The sequence below is a fragment of the Microcebus murinus genome, chromosome 14 (assembly GCF_040939455.1).
Source record: "Microcebus murinus isolate Inina chromosome 14, M.murinus_Inina_mat1.0, whole genome shotgun sequence".
NCBI lineage: Eukaryota > Metazoa > Chordata > Mammalia > Primates > Cheirogaleidae > Microcebus > Microcebus murinus.
Window position 1 is genome coordinate 70,264,842 of NC_134117.1, and position 27,393 is coordinate 70,292,234.

The 27,393-nt window shown below is 46.3% G+C and overlaps 1 protein-coding gene across 1 annotated transcript; it reads left to right on the top strand.

Moving 5' to 3' along the window:
• Window positions 1-4,362: 4,362 nt before the first annotated feature.
• MSMB (microseminoprotein beta) lies at window positions 4,363-25,760 on the top strand. The gene is made up of 4 exons (XM_076009662.1): window positions 4,363-4,491; window positions 17,293-17,398; window positions 18,728-18,833; window positions 25,631-25,760. The coding sequence occupies exons 1-4, from the start codon at window positions 4,363-4,365 to the stop codon at window positions 25,758-25,760; spliced, it is 471 nt and encodes a 156-aa protein (XP_075865777.1).
• The last annotated feature ends 1,633 nt before the right edge of the window (window positions 25,761-27,393 follow it).

Consider the following 27,393-nt stretch of genomic DNA (forward strand, 5'->3'; position numbering starts at 1 on the left):
TTTTTTTAAACAATTGAATCATTTGTTATTATTTAACAATTGGGAATTCACATAAAATCTGCATTTTCCACTTGTCTAGTATAACTGAGATCTTAAAATAACTGTCTGGAGTGGACTGTGGCTGGCACAAGGCCCACCACCCCTATTGTCTTCCAAAACTGGACTAAGTATCAGTAGGCATTCATCATCACACACAACCAGCTCCTTTTTAGGGTAAAAGTGTATTTCTTTACATATGTTTCTGTCAAAATTGAGATAAATAGAAACAGACTGGGAGTGATATGTATTTCCAGAGAAATGGGAGGAAGCATATTAGGGAAGCGAGGCTCTTCCTACGCATGCTTACTATTAATATATAAACTTCGTGCACACTTCACTCAGTTGTGTTAAGTTGTGTTGTCTGATGTGCCCCCCATGCATTTGAACTTGCCACCCCTGACAGAGAATTGTCTCCCTCGTTTGCCAAAGAGAAATCTGGGACCTGGGGGGTGTGCACCCTGCCTGAGGTCTCACAGTCCACCAGCAGCAAGCTCCTTTCCATCCCACCCACCACGGCAAAGATCAGTAAGCGTGTCTCTCAGGCAATTATTTTCCTCCCAATGAACACCTATAAAAGAGAGTGGTTTGGAAATAAACAAAAAAACAAAGAAAGAAACAATCAAAACCACGTGGGCTGTTAACTCTGCTAACTAGGCTGGTTAATGTCTATTGGAATTTCTTTCTTCCTTCCTTCCTTCCTTCCTTCCTTCCTTCCTTCCTTCCTTCCTTCCTTCCTTCCTTCCTTCCTTCCTTCCTTCCTTCCTTCCTTTCTTTCCTTTCTTTCCTTTCTTTCCTTTCTTTCGACAGAGTCTCACTCTGTTGCCCGGGCTAGAGTGAGTGCCGTGGCGTCAGCCTAGCTCACAGCAACCTCAAACTCCTCGGCTCAAGCGACCCTCCTGCCTCAGCCTTCCGAGTAGCTGGGACTACAAGCATGTGCCACCATGCCCGGCTAATTTTTTTTATATATTTTTAGTTGTCCAGCTAATTTCTTTCTATTTTTTAGTAGAGACGGGGGTCTCACTCTGACTCAGGCTGGTCTCGAACTCTTGAGCTCAAAAGATCCACCTGCCTCGGCCTCTCAGAGTGCTAGGATTATAGGTGTGAGCCACCGCGCCCAGCCTATTGGAATTTCTTTTTTTTTTTTTTTTTTATATTTCTTTTTTTATTTGAGACAGAGTCTCACTCTGTTGCCCCGGTCTAGAGTGCCATGGTGTCAGCCTAGCTCACAGCAACCTCAAACTCCTCGGCTCAAGCAATCTTTCTGCCTCAGCCTCCCAAGTAGCTGGACTACAGGCATGTGCCACCATGCCTGGCTAATTTTTTTCTATATATATTAGTTGGCAAATTAACTTTTTTCTATTTATAGTAGAGATGGGGTCTCGCTCTTGCTCAGGCTGGTTTCCAACTCCTGACCTTAAGCAATCCGCCCACCTCAGTCTCCCAGAGTGCTAGGATGACAGGCGTGAGCCACCTCGCCCGGCCTAATCTTATATTTCTATCTTGTTTTAGCACATGGGGGGGGGGTTGGAGCCTTGAGATGGGTTTTGTAGGAGTCACCGGCTGCAGCTAAGATTCAGCAGAGAGGAAGCCTCTGAAGTATCCTAATTACGGACAACATTAATCTTAGTTAAAATACATTTGCCATCTGTAATCTAAGCCCAAGTGCATTTCACTAGGTACATGAAGCATGCCAGGTGCCTCAGGGGCCCAGGGCATTTCAACCCTGGACTAGTGGCTATATCTTGTGGGCAGCTGTGTGCCATACACCACCGCCCTTCCCCTTATTTTCTAAACTTAATTACCCTAGCACAGGCGAGATGGCAGGTGCAGAGTCAGATAAGGGTCAACTGAAAATTTTCCACTCTCCTAAGCAAGCAAACAAGCATAATACAGAAGCTGATGGCTGGTTATTGGCTACCTGTGGTCCCTAGGCCCTAACAAGTTCCTCCGTCTCTAAGTGAGAGACAGAAATAGAACCTAAGGGGTGTGAAGATCACGACAGTAAGCGTGTGTAAAGCCCGTGGCCACAGGTCGGCAGTGACTGCTAACTAACGCGTGGTCTGCGCGCCCAGAGCCCCGAAAAAGAGCACCCAGCCCCTCCCATGCCCTCCCAGATCACTCCCCTTGCCTGCCTGGAGCTTCCCGAGCGACCTTCGAGGCACGGGGCATCCCTCCACCCCGCCTGTGGCCACGCTCCGCTGCTCTCTGTGCAGTTTGGGAGAAACAGCTGTGCCCAGGGAAGGATCCCAACAGCACCGGGCGGCGCCAGACGGGGGGAGAGGCCGGAGGGCCCCTGCAGGGTGGCTCCCCGGGAGAGAGGGGTGGGCAGCAGCCGGCCTGCTCTGGGCAGAACTTCCCCGGGCAAAGCAAGTCCCTTCGTGTCAACCTGTGCAAGCCAGTGCCCGGGGACCACCCGCCCGGTGCTCCCCCGTGCGGCGGCGACGCTGACCTCGCTCCTACCTAAGAGACCCTCAGCGGCTCCCCACTGCCTTCAGGAGGAAGTGGCCCCGGGCCCAGCCTGGCTGCTCTCCGGCCGCGTCCCCACCCAGGGCGCACGCGCTCGCGGACCGCCGCAGGCGACCGCCCGGCCCGGGGAAAGCCAACGGCGGCCCCGGGGGCCTATGTGTCCCCTGGCCGTCCGAGGCTCGGGGCGCAGCCGCCGGCACCCTCCGCGCACTTCCGTCCCCGACCTATTGGAATTTCTTGATGCCAAAGCTCGTGGGAAACTCAAATATGTTGTAAAGGGAGGAGGAAGGGCCGGGCGCAGTGCCTCGTGCCTGTAATCCTAGCACTCTGGGAGGCTGAGGCGGGAGGTATCCTTTGAGGTCAGTTCGAGACCAGCCTGAGCAAGATCCATTTCTACTAAAAATAGAAATCTTAGCTGGGTGTAGTAGTACATACCTGTAGTCCCAGCCACTTGGGAGGCCGAGGCAGGAGGATCCCCTGAGCCTGAGAGTTTGAGGTTGCTGTGAGCTAGGATGCTGCCATTGCACTCTACTCCAGGCAACAGAGTGAGATTCTGTCTCTAAAATAAAATAAAGGGAGAGGAAGGGAAAGGAGAAAGTGGTGGACTCCCCCCACAGCCCCATCTGGGCAGCAGCTGCCTCCTGCTGCTCCGGCTGGCAGGTGCTGAGTCCTCCTCACTTGGAGTCAGACGCCGCAGGCCCGTCCAGCAGGTGCGTGAGAAAGGCAGCACCAGCTGCACAGGAGCACAGGCTTTGAGTCGGCAGGCCTGGGTTCAAATTCCCATGGCTCGTTGTCACCACGTGAAAGCCCTCATCAGATTTTGCTGTCCTTCTAAACTTTAATTGCCCCACTAGTACAGCGGGGTAAGCGTGCCTGGGGGAGAGCATGCTGTGGCGGAAATGCCATGAGGCATTACACGGGCAGTGTTAGGGGCCTGATGTTTGGGCGCCCGCTGCCTCCCAGCCCTCAATCCCGAGTGCTTCTGGAAGGCACTGCTCATCATGAGACCGTGAAGGTCGCTGGCTGACGTCTTGCCCTCTGGCTCGGGTGGCCACATTTGCTGTGCGTGTGCCCCATGGGGGAGCGGGTCGGAGCGGTGGAGCTGGTGTGTACCGGTTCAGATGCGCTGGTGCAGACGGGGCTGCTGCCCGGCATCCCCAAGTGCCCGCACTCACCACGCTGACTCTCCTGGCCCCTCCAGACCTCAGTGTGATCCAGAACAGAAGGGGCAGAACCTGGCACAGCAGGGTCCCCCAGCCCAGCTGCTGGCAGCTGGACAGTAGTCAGTGGCTGAGCCATACTGGTTGCTCAGCATTTTGAACATCACCTCCAGGAAGAAGAAACAAACTGTCACCAAAGCCTATTGTCAACACTTTTTGTTCAGAAGAAGGTAGGCATCAGTTCCACAAAGGGAGAAGTCTCTGGGACAACCCGCATCAAAGGTGGGGTGGCAGGTGGTTCCCAGGCACTTTGCAGCTGTAAGCTGCAAACACATGATCCGTGACCAAACAGTCTTTAATCCACCTGACAAGCAAGAAACTTCCTGGGCTGCAAGGGGATGCCTGGGTCTCTCTGATCTCTGGGACAAAACCTGGTTTTATTTCTCAGGTTTCTCAGCAGCTAATCCTGGATGTTTGCTTTAGCTCTATCTCTTTGTTCCTAGTGCTTTATTTGTTGTTTTCACACTAATCTGGATAAGCTTTCCAATTGCCTTACAGAAAATAAGAAAGATTATCCACCAGCAGTCTTCCTGGTCCTTGGCTTGTCAGCTTCTAGTGCATTCTTTTGACACCCCACCCAGAGTAGACTTGGCTCACCACATTTACATTGCTCCCAGAGGGCCCAGGAACCTGCACCATGACAGTTCCTGATACTCTATTAGTGGCTGTCTCTCCTGCTTCAGTTCTTTCCCTGGAACTGCAGGATGCCCATTCCATCGCCACCCTCACCCAGCGGAGGGGTTGGCCCTATCGCATTCCTATTGCTGTAAGAAAGACCCTTTGTACATCTTTTGGCATCCAGAAGTGTGTTAGTTTTATTGTATTTTAGAAGTAAATGAGAATATTCATTATGTAGAAATTAACACGTGGGTGGGGGAGGCTTCTGTCCTTCTGGTTTCTAGATCGTGGAAACTCTATCATAATGCCCACCATAGTCTGAACTTCTAAATCCAGAAGCTGATTCACCTCTGGATTTAACACTTGAACCCAAAACACTACCTTTTGCCTATGCTCATTTGTGTTCAGTTTCTAACACGGTCAACGTAATCCTGATGAGTGCAGAAGCTGTCCTGCCTTGCAGTATTGCAGACATGAGGCTCTACAAAGTGAAACTGCCAGGAGTGAGAGCCTCTGCAGGGCGGCTGACTCTCATCCGGCTGGGAACCTGGCAGTCCTCACGTACTGGATAGGTTTCTGTCTGTCCCTTCATGCCTGCTTGTCACTGGGAGGCTGGCTGGCCTTTATGGAGGGAGTCCCTGGGAAGGCATGTGTGGGGGACGGGATCTATATTGCATGTTGGGACGAGAAAGGGACCCAGAGGGAAAGGTGAAGGAAGAGGGAAACGTGGAGGTCAGTGTGTATGGATGGGGAGAGGCAGTCCTTGCCTCTAGTCTCTCTGTGAGACAGGAAGTGAGATTATCTTCTGAATGTGGAGGAGGTACCGTTGGTGGAAAGCCTAAGAGCAGAGAGAGTGGTTTGGTGAGGCTCTGGAGAAGGATGGGAACGGGGGCAGATGGGGGGCCAGTCATCAGCTTGAGGACCAGTGAGTGGGGACCCCAGTGATCCTAGGAAGGGCACCTCTGCCGCAGCATCAGCCGGGCGCTGTGTGACTCCGTGAGGCTGAGCTGCTCTGTGGGGCAGGGCTGGGGAAGGGGCCTGTAGGGTGGACCCACAGGTGGGGATAGGCAGACTGCAGTCAAAGATGGGGTGCTGAGGAGCTCACACTATGGCTGACATCCACAGGAGCCCACTGTCCCTCAGCCAGGTGAGATAAGCCCTCCTGCTACAGTAGCCAGAAACTGCAACTTAGCAGATGTAAGGGGCTGCCCACGGCACAGTAGGAGCTGCCATGGCCATTCTCAGCTGGCTGCATGGGCTCCGTGAGAAGTGATCAACAGCAGCAATGTCCATTAGGAACACTTCATTTCAAAGCCTGGCTTACAAGGGCCATCTTAAAACAGCCCATCAGGTTGTGGTTGCAATGGAGGACAGCATGTTCTCTCCCGTTGCCACCTGGTTAGTCAAGTGTCAGCAGGACCAAGCTTCTGCTGACGAAACAGTATTTCTTCTTTCAAGCATGGTTCATCCCAAAAGACTAGAAATTAGACCTATAGCTGTCCACAAGGTGCTCCTGAACATCCTTTGTTATAATTACAGCAAGGAAAGCCTAGTTTATGGGGTGTTTTGTGTTCACTCTTTCCCACCTGCCGATTCCCTAAGTCTTTGCAATAGCCATGGGCGATACGCAGGCTGGTTCTATTTCCAACTTCAGATGTCCACCCACTCTCACTGTGCATCTCTCCTTTGCCATGTTCTTGAGACATGGCCCTTCCCTCTGTCAGTGTTTAGGACTCCACAACTTACTAGCAAATATTAAATCATAACATAGCCCTCCAGTTCAGTTTTTGTCTGTTAAAATCAAGTTACACAATCCTTTTAGGACTTCTCCAGTTCTGAGATGCTATGATTACAACAGTTCCTATTTAACAGATATAATATGGCTTGTTGCAATGAAACTTTTAAAAGCTCACTTGTAAAATTGAGTTGGCCTTTATAAAGGCCATAAAATAGATAGATACACTTAATGTTTTGTGTGTAGCATCTGTGTCCCATGGAAGGCAGGAATTTATGTTTGTTTGATTAAGAGACCAACCATTTAGCAAATATGAATCCCTGTGGGTTAAGTTGTAGAAAGTTGTATTTTTTGAAAATGAGATAAGCCCAGGTTGGAACTAAAAGGAAGTACTTGCTGTGCAATGAGAACACATTGAACAGGCACTTAATGAGTATTTGTCAAACAGATGTATTAGAACTCCTGTGTTTCCCAATATTTGCTTGGCCCATCTTTCCTCAAAGGCCCGTCTGTGAAATGACAAGAAGACCAAAACTACAGATAAGTGAGGTTTGGAGGTCATCAGGAGAAAAGGTTCTCCTAGCAGATATGATGGGGAAGGAATCTCATAAGATGTGAAGTTGAACCTACCGCTGACGTGGACTTAGTGAGTAAAAACCTCCATGGAATGAGATCAACCACCTACAGAAGGTAGCTCCTTCCACGTTCCCTCTTCCCCAGAATCACCGGCTTCGGAACATATGATGGCAAGAGTGTGTCTCCAGGGATGTGTGGCCTCACGTTGTGGCTTGTGGACCTGTAACCAGTGTGAAGGCAGACAGCACATCACAGAGTCAGAATTGAGCAGGGCATTGCTAGCACTTCCCAGCGTAGAGAAGGCTTTGGCCATCAGACCCCAGGGAGATGGACACAGCAAGCTGCTGTTGCTTGGTGGTACCAGCCATTATAAAAAATGATGATTATGGAGTTTAGAACATGCCGCCCCCAAATAAACCACTTTGGCATAAGGATTATTTGGAGCTAAAGACTTAAAAAAAATTAATGTGGCCGGGCGTGGTGGCTCACGCCTGTAATCCTAGCACTCTGGGAGGCCGAGGCGGGCGGATTGCTCGAGGTCAGGAGTTCAAAACCAGCCTGAGCAAGAGTGAGACCCCGTCTCTACTATAAATAGAAAGAAATTAATTGGCCAACTAATATATATAGAAAAAATTAGCCGGACATGGTGGCGCATGCCTGTAGTCCCAGCTACTTGGGAGGCTGAGGCAGGAGGATCGCTTGAGCCCAGGAGTCTGAGGTTGCTGTGAGCTAGGCTGCTGCCATGGCACTCACTCTAGCCTGGGCAACAAAGGGAGACTCTGTCTCAAAAAAAAAAAAAAAATTAATGTGCAAGAAGGTTGCTCTGACCCTCCCCCATATGCAAGATGCGCTTCCTGCACCAGAAGGAAAATAATATTGTCACCATCAAGAATGGGAGGTTGAAGCCAAGAGAAATCTGTACAAACATTGTTAAATTTACCTTTCTCTTCCTAGTCATGTCTCTACCCAACGAACTACCCTAGCCCAAGCCCTTTTGTCTTATCATGTTTTCACAATTTACTGCCCTTTTGTTTTTTTGAGACAGGGCCTTACTCCATCACCCTGGCTAGAGTGTGGTGGTGTCATTGTAGCTCACTTCAACTTCAAACTCCTGGGCTCAGATGATCCTCCTGCCTCAGTCTCCCAAGTAGGTGGGACTACAGGTGCATGTCATCATGCCCTGCTAATATTTGTATTTTTTGTAGAGAAGGGGGTCTCACTCTTGCTCAGGCTTGTCTTGAACTCCTGACCTCAAGTGATCCTCTCTCCTGGGCCTCCCAGAGTGCTATGATTACAGGCATGAGCTGCCACGCCTGGCCACAATTTACGACTTTCTCCGACTCAGTATGTAAGGGTTCAACTCCAGCTGCTTCTTTGTGTCCTCATCTCCTGTGACAGCTCCTGTGTCATATAAAACCTGTAAATTGGTATGCTTTTCTCCTGTTCATCTGTTTTATGTCAATTAAGTTCTCAGGCCCAACTGAAAACCCTAAGAAGGTAGAGGTGACATTTTTGCCTTCCCTCCAATGACGCTGCCCTTTACCAGGCACTGGAATGAATGCTTTACACACATTTTCTGCTTCATTCTTCACACCAATCTTTTTAAAAATTTTATTTATTTTTCTCTTATTTATTTATTTTATCTTTTTATGCCAATCCTTTGAGGTTGGGATGATCATCCCTATTTAATAAATGAGTAAAGTAAGGGCCAGAGATGTTAAGAAACTTGTTGAGGTCACACAGTCATGTAGGGAAGAACTCAGGTTAGAACCTACATCTGTCTTAGCTTTACATGAAATCTCCTTGCTCTGATCCTGGACTCACCCAACTCCTCGGGTGGTGTTTAGGAAGAGACTGTGGGTATAATGGACAAACTTTGTGTCCCTGCAAAATTCATGTGTTGAAATCCTAACTCCTCATGTGATGAGATTAGGAAGTGGGGCCTTTGGAAGGTAATTCAGCAATGAGAGTGGAGGCCTTGTGAACGAAATTAGTGCCCTTATAAAAAGGACCCCAGAGAGCTCTCTCTCTCTTCTGCCACGTGAGGGGACTGCTGTCTGCAACCCTGGAAGAGGCCCTCACCAGAACTGACCGTGCCGGCACCCTGATCTCGGACTTCCGGCCTTCAGAACTGTTTGACATGCCTTTCTAGTGTTTGTAAGATGGTGCTTTATGACAACAGGGCGCATGGATGGCGGTCAACAGGAGAGCAAGATACAGCAGAGAGGGGCTCCAGTTCAGGCGCTGTAGTTCAGGAGCTGCCAGGGAGAGGGGAGGTCCTTGGGGAGCTCACCTGTGGAGTAGGGTACTCGGGACACCACAGGGAAACACCTTCTTGCGGTGCTGCTGTGGGGCAGCCTGTCTGTGCCTGTTGCTGCTTTCCCTTTCTCACTCCTCAGGGTGATAAAAGGACCCTGTCAGGTGGACATTCACGTATCGGCTTCTTGGGAGACTGGTGCAACCCTGCGGGTTCACAGACCAGGACAAGCAGTGGCTTTGTCCACATACCCGGCTTTTCCATGCCAAGCTTCACAGCCTGCAACACCGAACCCCACCAAGACACGACCCCCTGTGGAAACACGGCTGCAGAGCCAGCCGGGTTCCCACAACACGTTTTTCACTTTGTTCTTTTGTCTGTGTCAGAATATTTTTCCTGCTTGGGAATGCCTGCATTAACAGCAGATGTAATCCTGTTCTGCACAGCTGCTCTGTGCCAGGCACTGTGCCAGTCACTGGGAGGGACATTGACAGGAATAAGTTATGGCCACCGTCTTGGTCACAGAGTTCTTAACTGCAAACAGTAGAACCTGCTCTAATAGCTTTTTGAGCAGGAATTTATTAGACAATGTCAAGCCTCTAATAAAGACCAGAGACAGAGGTTTGGTTGCCAGAAGTTTAGGTAAATAACTCAAACTGCACCACCGTGTGGCCTCAGTAACACCACAACACACCCTGGACTCCAGAAACCCTTCCTAGGAACCATCATTCCTGGGATATATTCCTGGGAATATTCTGCAGGATGCCAGTTTCCCTGCGTCCTCTTTGAAGGGGCTCTGCTCAGTGCGTTGGTGCAGCTGGGCGACATGCCTATGCCCCAGAGGCAAAGATGTGAGGGCAGCAAGTCCTGGCTGCTACCAACATGAGGTGGGACTCACACTGCAGGAAGTTCCTTAAACTTGGTGTTTCAGAAGAAACCGAGGGGGCCACAATGAATGATGAATGTGCCCCTGACTTCCTGGAACTCAGAGTCAATGAACACTTTAAACATCATAGGTGAAGGCAGAAGCCTGTGGGAGTGTGTGTGGTGTCCCTGGGGAGTGGGAAGGCAGCCAGGGGTACAGCCCTTCAAGGGAGTAGGAGACACACTCTAAATTGTGTTGGGGATGGTGAGGTTGGTTTTAGGGGTGGCAGAGGATGGTACTAGAGAGGGCCAATGTGGCAAGCTCAAAAGAGCTTTGAGGACCCGGGGCACAGTGGCTCGCACCTGTAATCCCAGCACTCTGGGAGGCCGAGGCAGGCAGTTGGCTCAAGGTGAGGAGTTCAAAACCAGCCCAAGCAAGAGCGAGACCCTGTCTCTACTAAAAATAGAAAGAAATTAATTGGCCAACTAAAAAAATATATATAGAAAGAATTAGCTGGGCATGGTGGCGCATGCCTGTAGTCCCAGCTACTCGGGAGGCTGAGGCAGGAGGATCGCTTGAGCCCAGGAGTTTGAGGTTGCTGTGAGCTAGGCTGATGCCACGGCACTCACTCTAGCCTGGTCAACAAGCGAGACTCTGTCTCAAAAAAAAAAAAAGAAAGAAAGAATCTGGACGTGCAGGAAGGAGGTGCCATGTGAGGAGGCAGCAAGAGGGTGGCCATCTGTAAACCAAGAAGAGAGGCCTCAAAAGAAACCCACCTTCCCCCAATATCTTGATCTTAGATGTCTAGTCCCCAAAACTGTTAGCAAATACATTTCTTTTGCCTGAGCCATCTAGTTTGTGGTGTCCTGTCATGGCAGCCAGAGTAAACTGATACAAATAGTAAGTCCCTCCAATACACCAGGAGGTTTGGCTCATTGTTGTTCCCCAGAGGCCATCTTGGCCATGAAGAGGGCAAGCAGGGTTATTGAGTGAGATCATTATTGAACAAAGAGAAGGAAGGCTTGCTTGAGGCAGTGGGGAGTGAAGACTGAAGATTCAAGATGACCTTTAGAAAGGTCACAAAGCTGGAGCCCACGTGGCTTGTTAGAGAAACCTGGGCTGTCAAGGTGCTACTCTCCCATGCCCGTAGGATGGCTGGCCATTTCTGCTGTCTCATGCCAGACCCTGAGGGCAGTGCTGTCTAGGCCACAGCCCTAGGCCTGAAGGGCCCTGCTGCACTGACCCACTGGGCTATTCTTATGCCTTCCAGAAACTCAGCTTCCCCACTTGGCTGTTGTGCTGGCGTCCTGAGCCCCCATTTCTTTGTGTGTGAAATAAAATAAAAACATGGCATGTGCCTAGCAATCTACCCAGTTGGGGTAAAAGCTCGGTAAAGAGGAGTTCTCTTCTGCTCTTCGAGATCAAGGGCAATGCAAATCAGGGGTGGGGACAGGATAAATACATAATTGGGGTGGAGACCTGATTTATGAATAACCATAAATCACCTGAAACCATAGTTTCCTGTTGACAGTCAACCTTCTGTAAACATCCAACGTGTTCTTGGCACCCTGACGATGTTGGATGCGCGGCTGCCCTCTCCAGTATAAAGTTCGGCGCCACTCCCCAGGTGTACTTGCCTGGAAGGAGTCCTGCTCATCACAATGGTAGGTAACTGGTTTCATACTTAAAGACCAGAAAAGAAAAGAAGAATATCTGTTCCCTATTTTAGTATGCTGTGATGTGCGTTTCCCCTGGAGAGCACTTCATGGTAAATATGACCCAGTTAGGAATCTTGTGTGTATTACTTGCAATTCGATGTGTAGAGTATAGTAAGAGTCTTGGAGCTTGGGAAAACCTTGATGAATTTAGCACTATTTCTATTCTCTGAGATCTAAGTTGTTATTCCTTCCAGTAATTCTGGAATTCAATTAAGTTTCATATATGTCTCTAATTTGGGGGCCTTCTGTGTGAAATTAATTATTATTTTTTTTGAGACAGAGTCTCACTTTGTTGCCCAGGCTAGAGTGAGTGCCGTGGCATCAGCCTAGCTCACAGCAATCTGAAACTCCTGGGCTCAAGCAATCCTTCTGCCTCAGCCTCCCGAGTAGCTGGGACTACAGCCATGCGCCACCATGCCCGGCTAATTTTTTCTATATATATTAGTTGGCCAATTAATTTCTTTCTATTTATAGTAGAGACGGGGGTCTTGCTCTTGCTCAGGCTGGTTTCGAACTCCTGACCTTAAGCAATCCGCCCGCCTCAGCCTCCGAGAGTGCGAGGATTACAGGCTTGAGCCACCTCGCCTGGCCTGTGTGAAATTTAAATATAATTTCAGAACTACAATTACTGCGTCATTTCACAGGTGAGGAAACTGAACCTGGGGAAGAGAAGATGCTGCCCTAGGGTCTCCCTGCCAGACTGGGGGGGCTGAGACGGGAACGTAGGCCTCCTCCTCTCTAGGCCAGGGGCTCCCAACCTTGACTGTGCAGTGGAACCACCCGGGTATCTTTGAAAAATACTGACACCTGGCTCCCACCTCAGACTCTCAGATTTAATTGATCGGCAGTGAGAATGGGCACCAGGAGTTTTAAAAGATGCCCGGATGATTTCAATATTTAGCAAAGTTGGAGAACCATGTTCCAAGGCCCTTTTTACTGTGTCATGTTGTATTGTGAAAGAATTTTGCTCCAAAATCTATAAAAACCCATGCAGGCCTCCTTTCTGTCTTTAATTCAAACTTGATCTTTCTTAAAATATTCTTTGCTAGAGCCCATAACGGAATGAGCTGTGTTGCTCTCAGGGGTACAGAGTGGGGCAGAGGTGAAGGGAAGGAAGCCGCCAGCCAGGAGGAGCCAAGTCATGCTGGAGGGTCCTCAGAAGTGGAGCTGACCTCCTCTGGGCGATCCTGAGACAAAGCTGGGAATGGTAGAATGACAGTGGGCTGGGGCCTCCTGGTCTCCATTCAGATTTTCAGAGTGAACTCAGTAAGTGGCAGAGCTGGCAATACCCCTTCCCTGCTTAAGACCCTGAAGACCCCCAACTTTTTTTTTTATGAGATAGAATCTCACTTTGTCGAGAGTCAGCCTACCTCACAGCAACCTCAAACTCCTGGGCTCAAGCGATCCTCCTGCCTCAGCCTCCCGAGTAGCTAGGACTATAGGTGCTTGCCACCATGCCCGGCTCATTTTTCTATTTTTCATAGAGACAGGGTCTCGCTGTAGCTCATGCTGGTCTCGAACTCCTGAGTTCAAGAGATCCTCCCACCTCGGCCTCCTAGAGTGCTACGATTACAGGTGTGAACCACCTGTTACCGCTGACCCTTGACTCTTAATCAGGGAGTAAGACCCTTCCAGGAGAAGCAACTTACTAAAGGGACACAATTTCTAGGGGCACTGCCAATCTGCTTCACCCCAAGGCTGGCCATGAAGCCGCACAACCTGGGAAACCTGTCATGGTTGCACACAGCAGGGGCTCATGGCTACTGAATTCAGGGAGAGAAGGAAGGCAGGGAGGGCGGGTGGCAGAACCGAACGCTGGGGGACTGCAAAGAGACTTCCAAACCTCTCTTCTCAGACCAGCAGCAGCAGCAGCAGCAGCAGCACCTTTGGTCTGAAGTCCAATGACCTACTGAAGCAGAATCTATACTTTATTTAACAAGATCTCCCAGGAATTCCTCTGCAAATTAAAGCAGCACTGGTGTGGATCACTTTTCCTGTAGTTCTCATCTGAGAGACTACCAGTAAATATACCAAGCCACTGGGCCTGACTTTCTTCAGTGAGCCTAAGGCTGTGTGTTATTAGCTCCCTGGGCATTCCACTACTCACTCAAATGGGAGAACCCCTCTTTTTACAGGGGAGGAAATGGAGAGAGAGTGAGGGACACTGGCAGACCATTTCAGCTCCACTGCTGAGGACCCTCCAGCATGACTTGGCTCCTCCTGGCTGGCGGCTTCCTTCCCTTCACCTCTGCCCCTCTCTGTACCCCTGAGAGCAACACAGCTCATTCCGTTATCGGCTCTAGCAAAGAATATTTTAAGAAAGATCAAGTTTGAATTAAAAACAGAAAGAATATTGTCAAGTGGGTAATCTCAAAAATAAATAATTAGCTGTCCACTGTCACCATGCTTGACGCCATCCCCAGTACGTTAAATCTAGTGTCCTTGCCCTGCAGCTGCAGGAGAGTTGGGATTCTGCCCCTTCTCGAGCCCTGGGCTGCAGCCTTGGTCACTAGCAGACCCCCCCATTTCCTGACTCAATGAAAGGAGACCCCTAAGATTCCAGGGATCACTACCGTTACCCAGGAACCCTCGTTCTGCATGAAGTGAGCAGAAATTCTGTCCAGGAGGCTGGATTTTTTTGGGGGGGGAATTTAGGTTTTCACAATGATTTTGAGTTGAAGATTATGCAAAAGAAGAATGAAACAGAGCAAGTGCAACTCCAAGTCCTGGCGTGAGCTAACTGTATCTAGGTGTTTTTGGTTTTAACTAATTAATTATTTATTTTATTTTTCTTACAGGTTATCCTGCAATTTAAAAAGAAATTTATTTGGACAGGTGTGGTTGCTCACACCTGTAATCCCAGCACTTTGGGAGGCCAAGGTGGGAGGATCGCCTGAGCCCAGGAGTTTGAGACCAGCCTGGGCAATATAGTTAGACCCCATCTTTACAAAAAATTAAAAAATTAACTGAGCGTGGTGGTGCATGCCTGTAGGCCCAGCTACTAGGGAGGCTGAGGTATCAGGATTGCTTGAGCCCAGGAGTTTGAGTCTGCAGTGATCTACAATGACTACACTGCATCCAGCCTGGGCAACAGAGTGAGGTCCTGTCTCAAAAATAAATTCGTTTATTTCTTTCTGATTATAAAACTAATACATTTCACTGTAAAAAAAATTAAAAAATAAGAGGAAAAGCCCAAAGAAGAACGTTGTCGTAATCCCACCACCCAAAAATGGTTAAAATTTGGTTAATAACCTTCAGGGTGTTTCTTAGCATCTTTCTCCACATCATAGGAATCGTGTTACACAAGCAATTTTGTAACTTGCTTCATTTCACGGAATGATACATAGTGATCATTGGCCCATGTCGTTTCACCTTCTCCGATTGGCTTCTCAGGTGTTTTTCTGAGTCACCATGTTCTCAACCAGCTCTGTTCTCAGGCATTTTGTTTCTTTCCATTTTTCCACTACAGTGATCATCCTTGTGGAGGAGTTTATCCTGGTCTGTGTGCCATTCTTAGGATCAAATCTTAGAGGTGAAAAGGTGAAATCAGATGTTGTAAATGGTTTTAAGAATTTTGATAAATACTATCAAATTGCTCACCATAACAATAGCTCCAACATAAGTGATCCTTGCGCATGTCACTTCCCATATATGCCTCTATTTCCCTCTGAGTATTTTAAATTAAATCATTATTCTTGTCATCCCATTATGGTTCTATTTTATCTACATATTTCCTGTTATTTGTTATAAAAAGATTATTATAGGTAGTAGTTACAGTAGTAATCTTAGGATAATAACAATAACAACCATAATTTTAATTTCAGACTGCCCATGATTGGTTATATCAGTTAGGTTTGGCTAAGTTATGCTGGAGTAACAAATAACTCCCCAAATCTCAAAGGGATAAAATAACCCACATGTATTTCCTGCTTATGCTTTATGTACATTGTGGGTTGGCAGAGGGACTGTGATCTGTCACACAGGACTGAAGATGGCAGAACAGTCAACATCTTGGGCTATGTATTTACATTTCTTTTATTATCAGTAACTTGAACTTTTTCATGTGTTTAATCATCATTTCTATTGAGTATGTGTGTGTGAAATGCCACTTTGTTTTCCTTCCATTTTTCTACTAAGATGTGTTTCTGTTGGTACCTAGAAACTCTTCATATAATGATATTGTTCTCCAAATTTGATATCTTTTTAAATTCATTTATGTTCTTAAAACTTTTACATACTCAAATGTATTTTTCTTTTATGCTTGGAATAAGATAAATATTTACCTATATTTTCTGTGATTATCTTATGATCTTATTGTAAAATTTTAACTCTCAAATCCTGTTAGAATTTATTTCATAAGGTAAGTAAAGTAGGAAATTAACTTTGCTTTTTCCCCAAGTAGTCCCCGTGTTCTAATACCATTTATTGAATAATCATTCTCCACAGATCTCAGGCCATGATCTATGTGTGTGCGTGTGTGTGTGTGTGTGTGTATATATATATATACACACACATATACATTTTATATATATATAAAATATACACAGATACTGGGTTTTTCTATTGTGATCTCTATATTTGTCTTTCTAATCTTATAACAGTAATGTACTACTTCCAGTAGCATCACTTCATAAGTATTTTTAGCCATCTTACAGAATAAGTACCCTCATCTCCATTGTCAAAAGACAAAATTACAACACATTTAAAGATTATAATTGGCTTTTACTTGCAATTCTAGAATTGGCAACATCTCATTCTAGAAAATAGATTGAGTGTGTTAATGAGCTGAGCAGATGATTGGCTTTATAGACAGAGAAGGGTTGAAGAAAGCAGGCACAGAGAACAAAAAGTAAATTGGTCTTTTCAAGGCGACTTTCCTTGTAAAGGTTAAAGCAGAGGGGATTTCCTTATCACGCTGGCTAAAACTGACTTGTTTGGGGCTATGGCTATTTTCTCTCTCTTTCCTGGCTTCTGGGAAGGTCATATGGACTACCCAGTCTTGGCTGGAGGCAGGGAACCTGCGCATGAGTGACTCCAGCTTGGTGGCAGGGAACTAGAGCACTAGTGACTTCGTTTGGTTTCATCTGCTGGGCCTGGTGCAAGAGCTCCGTGTAAACCAGTGGTCGCCTATAAATTTCATTTAAAATCATCTTCCATTTAGAAAATTTCCTGGAAATTACCATGTTCAGGTTTGTTTATTTAGCTCATCTCAAAAAGATGACAAGAGCAACTTGATACTTTTCCTTGTCCTACTGATTCCAGTTAGATTAATTGGTTTGTTCATGTAGCCACCAGAGATGCTTTTATTATTTGGAAAATGAAGCTCTTAGCCTCACAGTCTGTGTTTATAACCTGGCTCCAACCTCTTTTTCCAGTCATATCTCCAACTACCCTAGTTAGCTTCCTCAGGCTTCCAACTCTATTTTTCTTGCTTCTATATCTTTGTCAATGTTTTATTCTCTTCATGGAACTCTCTTCCATGCCCTCACTTCTGTCCTTTAAATTCTATATATTCTGCAAAGCAGCTAAAATCACCTTATGTGCAAAGGTTTTCTGAGCTTCCTCTGTAATGAAATAGCACAGTATCATTATTGCTCTGTGACTTTTGACTTCACTCTTTCTGGAGTTTGTGTTAGTGACTTGTGCAGGTCTTGTTCCCTTGCTAGATTGCCTGAGGGCAGAAGCTCCACCTATATAACCGCTTGCCAGAGCCCAGCAGGAATCCCCGAGCACGACACTCAGGCAAGGATTACCCTGACTCCGTTCATTCTCCATGCTGGGCCCTTCTTTCCTTGCAGAACGCTCTCCTGGGCAGCCTCCTGGCCTTTGCCACCTTCGTGACTCTGTGCAATGCTGAGTGCCGTGTCATACCGCGTGAGGGAACTGTAGGTGCTTCTTCCAGCGGTAAGTCCTGGTTTTCCAAAGTTTACTATGTTGTTGCAGCCTGGTAGATGTAACCTGTTGGCAGATGAAAGTCTTTGGATCTATATGAGAAAGAGGGCTAGTAAACTGAGGTACTTCAATCTGCCTTTTATGTAGGCCGGTCGTTCTCAACCCTAGCTGTAGAGGATGCCTAGAGCGCTTTGAAACTTACCGATGCTCAGGCCCCATCTGAGACTAAGTGAATCACAGTCTCTGAGGTCACAGCTGCACATTTACAAGCTCCTTGGTTGACTCTTACGTGCAGACAGGGTTGAGAATGATTTCTTATTCCAAAGCAGTAGTTCTCAAACTTTAATATGCATGCTAATTCCCTGGGAATAGTGTTTAAATGCAGGTTTAAACCAGCAGCATCAGCATACCTGGAAGCAAGTGTGAGACTCTGCCCCAAGTATGCTGATGCTGCTGGTCCTCCAAGCATACTCAGACCACCAAGGATTTAAAGCAGAAGTTATCACCCTTTGTGGAACATTTGAATCACTTGGGAAGCTTTCTAAAAATACAGTGGCCCAGGCCCTACATCCAGAGATCCTGGGGTGGGATCCAGACATAGATGTTTTTTAAGTACCAAAGATGTTGAGAACCACTGACACAAAGCAAAGAAAAATGTAAAAGTGACAATTCTATAATCTAGAGATAATCTAGCAGGAAAAAAATTTAGCCCTGGGTACCTCCAGGCTCATAATAACTACGAGATTAAAATGGAGGGCCCTGTTTTTTTCTTGAAATGTAAAATAAAATCTGGAAGGATGTAAATTTACTGTAAGAAAACATTATCTGTGGCACAAACTGGACAGTACCAGAATTTAGCCATGAGTGAATACGGAAACACCTTCTTTAGACTCTGTAGCGGCAGCTTTTGGCTCTGGCGCTTGGTAGCGAAGGAACAGTTACTCGAAACACACAGTGTTTAGACAGAGGGGGAGAGGCTGAAGTCTGCAGGAGAAAATGGCCCCCTCAGCTAAGTTCCTCCCTGTATTTATTTCCAAGGACACGTGCAAAAGGTCAGGGACATTTGCTAATTTCTTTAACAACTTCCATACAGGTCAGCTCTGCTGACCTTTGCACACAGCAATGCAGCAGCTTCGGGCAGGTGTTTTCACCTGAACCTTCATTCATCTGCTCATGTTCTTTCCATCTATCCGTCCTTTCCTCTAGACCCAGTCCCCACAAGACACCTTCAAACTTCATGAGCTGCTCCCTGTGTGGGAGGAGTGCTGACAGTAGGGGCTGTCCAGACAGAGCTTGTTCTCGCCGCAGGGCTTGCACTGATGGTGTTCTGTGTTGTTTTAGAATGCAAGGGCAGTGATGGAACCATACACCGGTTCCAGGCAGTGTGGAATAATCGCAACTGTGAAAGGTGCTTTTGCGAAGAAGATGGAATTCACTGTTGCAGCGTGTAAGTCTCAAGCCAATGGCGGCCAACAGGGGGTGTAGCTGCTCTCTGAGGACCAGCTACTCCCTCTTGTAAACTCCCACCCTTCAGGGGATTTAGTTTATTTTTAATAGATTTTTATTTCTTTATTTTATTTCTTTTATTTTCTTTATTTCTTAGAGCAGTTTTAGATTCACAGCAAAACTAAGCAAAGATAAAGAGATTTCCCATAAACCCCTGCCCTAATGCGTGCACAGCCTCCCCACCATCAGCCTCCCCACCATCAGCCTCCCCAACACAGTAGTACATTTATTACAATGTGTGACACACCATTGTCACCCAGAGTGCATAGTTTATATTAGCGTTCACTCTTGGTGTTGTGATGGGAGGTTAGTTTTCAGTCCTATTTCTTTCCTTTTTTATTGTGGTAAATATATATAACATAAAATTTGTTGTGTTAACCATTTTTGAGTGTTCACTTTAGGTGGCATTCACATTGTTGTACAACTATCACCACCATCCATCTCTAGAACTTTTTTATCTTGCAAAACTGAAACTCTGTACCTATTAAATAATCATTTCCTCTCCCATTCTGCCCCCAGTTCCTAGAAACTACCATTCTATTTTCATTTCATTTTTTTTTTTAAAGATAGGGTCTTGCTCTGTCACCCAAGCTTGAGTGCAGTGGTGTGATGCTCACAGTTCACTGTTACCCCGAACTCCTGGGCTCAAGTGATCCTCTGGCCTTGGGCTCCCAAAACCATTCTGCTTTGTGTCTCTATGAATTTGATGAGATGACTCCAGGTCTCTCATGTAAGTGGAATCATTTAGTATTTGTCCTTTTGCTACTGGCTTATTTCAATTAGCATAATGTCCTCAAGGTTCATCCATGTTGTAGCATGTGCCAGAATTTCCTTGCACCATATGGATAGACCACATTTTGCTTCTCCATTCATTTGTTGATGAACATGTGGGTTGCTTTCAGCTCAGTCTTATTTCTTTTAAGTTGGTTCTGAAACTTGACAAGAACCTTTATTACTTGACAAGAACCTAAATACTTATAGCCATCCATATGGGCTCCTGAAGACAGGAAAGTGTATCCAGTGGTCTGATGCTGTTCTAAAGGTTGGCCTGGTCATCATTTAAGCCTTGGCCTTGGAGATTTGCAAGAACTGGGCTGGCTTTGAGCACAGGCAGAGGGAATAGAAGTGATGTGTAAGGGATTATCTGTAGTGTGCCTTCGACTATAAATCTTATGTTGCTTCACTGCTCAGTTTAGTTCAAGTCAGCCCAAAGGTTGCGCAGATGTTTTCTGCTGGGTTGCCCTGGACACCAGAGGTCTAGTATTTTGGTGGATAAAACACAGAGTACCTGCAATGTGGTCCTAATTTAACTGTTTCTTCCATAGCTATATCTGTGTACCAGCCACCTCACCCCCAGGGCCCCAAATCCATCTGACTTCTTCACGTCAGCCTTGGCCTGTAGTGTTTAGCAAGAACAGGAGTGGCTTTGATGACAGAAACATTTCTGTGATGTAGCATTTCCCAAACTTGTCTGGTCCAAACTCATCCAGGAAGCTTGCTGGAATACAGATTCCTGGGCTCCACCCTAGAACTTACCCATCAGAATCTGCAGGGGAGGAGCCAAGGACTCTGAATTTTTTTTTTTTTTTTTGAGACAGAGTCTCACTTGTTGCCCAGGCTATAGTGAGTGCCGTGGCGTCAGCCTAGCTCACAGCAACCTCAAACTCCTGGGCTCAAGTAATCCTTCTGCCTCAGCCTCCCGAGTAGTAGCTGGGACTACAGGCATGTGCCACCATGTCCGGCTAATTATATATATATATATATATATATATATATATATATATATATTAGTTGGCCAATTAATTTCTTTCTATTTATAGTAGAGACAGGGTCTCGCTCTTGCTGAGGCTGGTTTCGAACTTCTGACCTCGAGCAATCCGCCCGCCTCAGCCTCCCAGAGTGCTAGGATTACATGCGTGAGCCACCGCGCCTGGCCAAGGACTCTGAATTTTAACAAGTGCCTTATGACAACACCAGTGAGTAGAGGAGGGAGCTCTTGACTTAACTGAAAACACCCGAGTCCTGCTGAATTTTGAAGTTTAAATGTCTGGAAAGTCCAACTACACTTTTTGAGCAGGCCCATGCTAAGTGCTTAATGAAATAAGAGGCATATAGGACTGGGAGATTGGCTCGCTGTCCAGCAGGCTCCTGGGTATTGCGCTGGCCAGAGCATGGGCTATTACAGCTGCCTCTTGATTTTGTGGCTGTAGAAATGTGACATTGTCTTTGTTATCAAGTGTCAATGTCACTCTGGAGTGTGATTGTATCCCAGCCAGGGAGAGGGCTGGTGAAGCTTTCCTCCCTCACATCGGAGCTTGCCTCTGTGGTGGCCAACACATCCGTGCCATCCGGGCTAGGCATCTTCACCCTGTTGGTGCAGCAATTATCACAGCTGCATCCATATGACCCTCTTCTAAGATTCCCGTGGACCCAATGTAGAAAAGAGAGCAAGGGCTGCTCCTTGCAGTGATGTGGGAAGAGCCTCAATACTGGAATCAGAGTAACCTGAGTCTGAATATCCATTCCCTTGTAGACTAGCTGTGTGACCCTGAGTAAGATTCTGGATCTCTCTTAGCCTCTGTTTCCTCATCGTGTAATAGGGATAATCAGGTGGCTGTGAGAATTAAATGAAATTCTGCATATAAATTCACCAACCCAACAAATACTTGATGCCTTCTTTGTGTCAATTCTGTGTCCTGGAGTCTGGGGCAGTCCCTGTCACCTGATCAGGGCTCAAGGTGTCCTCTCCCTCTTCCCTTTCATGTGGCCTATCCCATTTGGCATACTGCTCCCAATAGGGGAATGAACCAACTCCTTCTTTCCTGCAACTGCCTCATCTCCTACCAAGTTTGTTTGTCCCGAGAATTTTGTTTTTTCTTTTGCCATAGCAAAGTAGAGATTTTTTTTTTTTTTTTTTTTTTTTTTGAGACAGAGTCTCACTTTGTTGTCCAGGCTAGAGTGAGTGCCGTGGCGTCAGCCTAGCTCACAGCAACCTCAAACTCCTGGGCTCGAGTGATCCTTCTGCCTCAGCCTCCCGAGTAGCTGGGACTACAGGCATGTGCCACTATGCCCGGCTAATTTTTTTTTATATATATATATCAGTTGGCCAATTAATTTCTTTCTGTTTTTTTTATAGTAGAGACGGGGTCTCGCTCTTGCTCAGGCTGGTTTTTTTTTTTTTTTTTTTTTTTTTTTTTTTTTTTTTTGAGACAGAGTCTTGCTTTGTTGTCCAGGCTAGAGTGAGTGCCGTGGCATCAGCCTAGCTCACAGCAACCTCAAACTCCTGGGCTCAAGCGATCCTTCTGCCTCAGCCTCCCAAGTAGCTGGGACTACAGGCATGCGCCACCATGCCCGGCTAATTTTATATATATATATCAGTTGGCCAATTAATTTCTTTCTATTTATAGTAGAGACGGGGTCTCGCTCTTGCTCAGGCTGGTTTTGAACTCCTGACCTTGAGCAATCCGCCCGCCTCGGCCTCCCAAGAGCTAGGATTACAGGCGTGAGCCACCGCGCCCGGCCTTCAGGCTGGTTTTGAACTCCTGACCTCAAAGTAGAGATTTTGATTAAACTTTCTCTGGGAGAAGTTTTTGGACTCATTGCATCCTCTACAGGACATTGCCCAAATCTCAAGGTGCTCACTGACAGTGGAGAGGCTCTTGGCTCCTGGGCAGCGGCGTGGGGACATCCTGGTCTCTACACTGCCCAACCTGAAGCTAGCTCCCTGACTGGGGCCAGGGGCCAAGGTCACCAGCCACTGATTCCAGGCACCTGGGTGCCTGATGTTTGTGGTTTCCCATCTTACTCTCTTTTAACTGCTCCTCTGCCTACAGAGCTAGGTCTGGTTTCAATTGAAATTAGCATCTGGTAAAACGCCCTTTGTGGTGGCAACTTGTACTTGCACACAGACTGCGAGTTACACAATTTCATTTCCTACCACAAAGTTCTAAAAGAATTGATATCTTTTCAATAACAATCACTTTATTTTTGAACATTTTTTATTGTGGTAGCATATATTACATAAAATTTGCCAATTTAATCATTTAAAGTGTATCATTTTAAAGTGTAATCATTTTAAGTGTATGATTCAGTGGCATTAAGTAAATTCACAATATTATGCAAACATCACCACTATTTCCAAAATGGTTTTTTTTTTTTTTTTTTTTGAGACAGAGTCTCGCTTTGTTGCCCAGGCTAGAGTGAGTGCCGTGGCGTCAGCCTAGCTCACAGCAACCTCAAACTCCTGGGCTCAAGCGATCCTTCTGTCTCAGCCTCCCAAGTAGCTGGGACTACAGGCATGTGCCACCATGCCCGGCTAATTTTTTCTATATATATTAGTTGGCCAATTAGTTTCTTTCTATTTATAGTAGAGATGGGGTCTCGCTCTTGCTCAGGCTGGTTTTGAACTCCTGACCTCGAGCAATCCGCCCGCCTCGGCCTCCCAGAGAGCTAGGATTACAGGCGTGAGCCACCGCGCCCGGCCTCCAAAATGTTTTTAATGACCCTAAACTGAAACTCTCTATCCATTAAGCAATAATTTTCATTCTCCCTCCCTTCTGCCCCTGGTAACTTCTAATCTACTTTCTGTCTCTGTGAATTTGCCTACTCTAATATTTCATATAAATAGAATCACACGTTTGTCTTTCTGTGTCTGGCTTATTTCACTCAGTGTGTTATTAAGGTTCATCCATGTTGTAGCATGTATCACTACTTCATTCCTTTTTAATGCTTGGTTTATAATATTCCATGAATAGCTATACCACATTTTGTTTACTGATTCATATGTTCATGGACACTTGAGTTGCTTCCATCTTTATAATGCTGCTACAAACATTGGCATGAAAGTATGTTTAAGTCCCTGCTTTCAATTCCTTCGGGGTATACACCTAGGAGTAGAATTGCTGGGTCATATGGTAACTCTTTGTTAACCTTTTAAGGAACTGTCAAGCTGTTTTCTATAGCAGCTGCACCATTTTACATTTCCACCAGCAAATAACCATTTTTAAACATTAAAAGTTTTAAATTACATTTTCCTTAATTTTCTAAGTAAAACATATTATAGAACTATTAGAAAGTATAGGAAAAAAGAAAAAAAACTTTCCTATAATCCCAACTGCCAAAAGATAATAATGGTTAATATTTTATCATAATTTCTTTCTGTCTCTTTTCTACGCCTTTCTTTTCTTTTACATAGTAAACATCAAACTTTTTTTTTTTTTTAATTTTTTTTTTTTTTTTTAGAGACGGGGTCTCGCTATGTTGCCCAGGCTGGAGTGCAGTGGCTATTCACAGGCGCGATCCCACTACTGATCAGCACGGGAGTTTTGACCTGCTCCGTTTCCGACCTGGGCTAAACATCAAACTTTATGTTGCAATTTTGTAGTCTGCTTTTTCCACTTTATATTCTAGCATTAGGACTACCTCACCTCATTAAAACTCTTTGAAATATTTTTCTATACTACAACTTAACCACTTCTTGGTCTCAAAAAGATTTAAACCAAAGTTATAGTGTTGAAGGCACAATTCAGTGTTTGCTTCTGTTTGTAGGACTGATCCTGAGAGTTTGCCCTGTAACTGGTCCCTCCTGTTCAGTGCCAAGTGCCTTAGTCTTGCTGGCTATGAACAGAGCTTCTTGTTATTCTCTCCTCTTGTACCACCAAGGGCTGCAAATTCAGGTGTCCTGGGAGCCAAGTAGTTAGGATAGAAGAATGACACTGGGTGAGGATGGCTTTGGGAAGAGGACTGGCATGTATATCCTATTTAGTTAAAATAAAAGTCAAGGGCTACCTTTGGAAGGAAACATAGTCACAAAGGGCTTTGGGAATGGCTGCTTCCGTGTGTACTATGGGCAGGGCCAATTTAAATCTGGGGTCTGTCCGGGCGTGGTGACTCACACAAGTAATCCTAGCACTCTGGGAGGCCGAGGCTGGTGGATAGCTTGCGCTCAGGAGCTTGAGATCAATCTGAGCAAGAGCAAGACCCCGTCTCTACTAAAAATAGAAACATTAGCCAGGCATGGTGGTGCCTGCCTGTAGTCCCAGCTACTCGGGAGGCTGAGGCAGGATGCCTTGAGCCCAGGAGTTTGAGGTTGCAGTGAGCTAAGATGATACCACTGATACTCTAGCCAGGGCAACAGAGTGATACTCTGTCTCCTAAACAAACAAACAAACAAACAAATCTGGGGCCTATGAATGGGCCTCAAGGGGACAATGAACCCTAAAATTGTTTGCACCACTGAACATGTAAGTGAATTTTTCTGGGGAGGTTGTCCCCAGTTTTTATCAGCTTCTTCATGGGCTACATGACCCCTGTCCTGGAATGACCCTTTGCTTTTGTTAGTTGAGACAGCTCGTCTTCCTACAGGCCTTCACACCAGGCCTGGGACAAGTGTTCCCTCCTACATTCTAGCAATAATACTGCTGGCCATTTCCTGAATAGGGAGGATGAGAAGAGCCAGGCTGCAACAACATGCCCGGCCAGAAAGTAGCTCAGACCTGCCTCTGGGGCTGCTAGAACTTACTGCTGTCCTTCTCTGTGTGCAGGATGGAATGTAGGCCCAATGTTAGGGGTGGTCTATATGACTGTATGGTATAGACAGCACTTGGGGGCTTCTAGCCAAGGGGTGCCCTTAAGTTGGAGAGGGGCATCCTAGCCAGATGGAGTGTGGGCTGCTTCCTGCACAAAGCTAGCCTGGGGGAGGAGTTGCTTCTAACAAGCCTGATCTTGTCTCACTGACAGTGTTTCCAAACCCATGAATTATGATGAAAAGAAGTGCAAGAAAATCTTCCACCAGAATAACTGCAGCTTTACCGTGGTGGAGAAGGAGAACCCAGAAAAGACCTGTTTTGTCAAAGCATGGATAATGTAATGTGCTTCTAATGGGCCCAGGGCTCTCTGGCCTGGCCGCATTCTCCCATGGCTTCTAATAGTCTATAATTGTGTAGCCCTATATCAGTAAAACATTTTTGAGCAAACACTTGAATATATGTATACTTTTAATTTATAAATTATGCATTGACTTAAGGTACATTATAAAGCATACAAATGTTTAAAAAGGGAGACAAAAAATAAATATGAATAAAAGTTATACTATTCTTCCTACACTCTAATAGGTCCTCCTACTCAGGGGACCACTGTCACCTCTGCCTTTTTTGATATATCTGTGCTCTGCTGCCTATGTCCTGCTGTCCGATGAAGAATACAAAAAGCTAAGTGTGCCTTCAACATGAAATGAGATCCCTTCTTTTCTTTGAGGTGTTCATGTTTACCCTTTCCTCCTCGTCTTCAGAGGTATCCTCTATGCTGTGTCCCCACATTCCTCTGTGTTTGCCTGAGGTCAGAGCAAGTTAGAGCAGAACTGCCTGAAGAATGGCCCCTGAGGCCACATGCAGCCTGACAGGGAATTAAAAGCCCAGGTCTCTGCCTTGTTGGGGAATGGCCCGGTGCAAGGCCTCAGTATCAATTATCTACTGCTGCACACAGACCACCCAAAACTTAGTGACTTTAAACAGTGACAACATCTGTACTCTTTTCACAGTGTCTGTGCTAGAGAACATTTGTTCAATCAGCAGTACATACTGAGTACCTGGGCTAGGCAGTGCTCTGGGCCTGGAGATACAGCAGTGAACCAGAGAGATTAGATCCCTGATGTCCCCGGGTTTGGAGTTAGCTGTGTGTACGTGACAGCTCATAAACAAGCAAACAGTCATCTGTTGGACAGTCAGTGGGTAACCGATGAAGAGTTTTATTTCCCCCTGTGCCCTAACCCTATCTGTTCAAACATGCTATGTGGGCCAGATGAGCAACCTAGGCAGGTCCCTTAGTTTTTGTGGTCACCATCAGATAACAAAAAAGTGCTTTGGTCACTTTCAGTTACATAAGGTCTCATTCCAGGGTCTACATCTGAATTGAAGAGGGAATGGGGGACAGAAGAGTTAAGGGCATGGTGCAGTCTTGGCTGGGCTTTTGTGGGCCCCACTCCCCACAACAGCTCTCCTCACACTCAGGCCACAGCTGTTCTCTTAGCTTTTGTGACTCCTGTTGTTTTCTGCTGAGGTTGCCTTGCCCCTTGTAGGAGTCACTCTTGGGTGGGATCCATAAAACCCTACTCTGATCATTTCCTTTGCTGGGAAATGTGGAGAAACGATGGCACCTGGTATGGGGAACCTCTGTCAAACTGAGGCAGAAAGAGTCCCCCTTTAACATCTGGTCACAAACAAATAAAAAAATTCCAGCGTGGCTAATGCCATACTGGGAAGAATGTGAAGGGAGGTACGATGTGGTGGGCTACAAGGTGTGGAACATTATGGGTGCAAACAAGGCTATTCTTTGGAGTCCGGTGATGTGGATTAGAGTCTGGGCTCTCACATTCATTTATTTACTCCACCCTTTTAAAAAAAATTCTGGCAAAATTTACATAACATAATGTACCATTTTAACCGTTTTGTAAGTGTACAGTTCTGTGGCATGAAGTACATTCATTGTCGTATATTCTATTACCA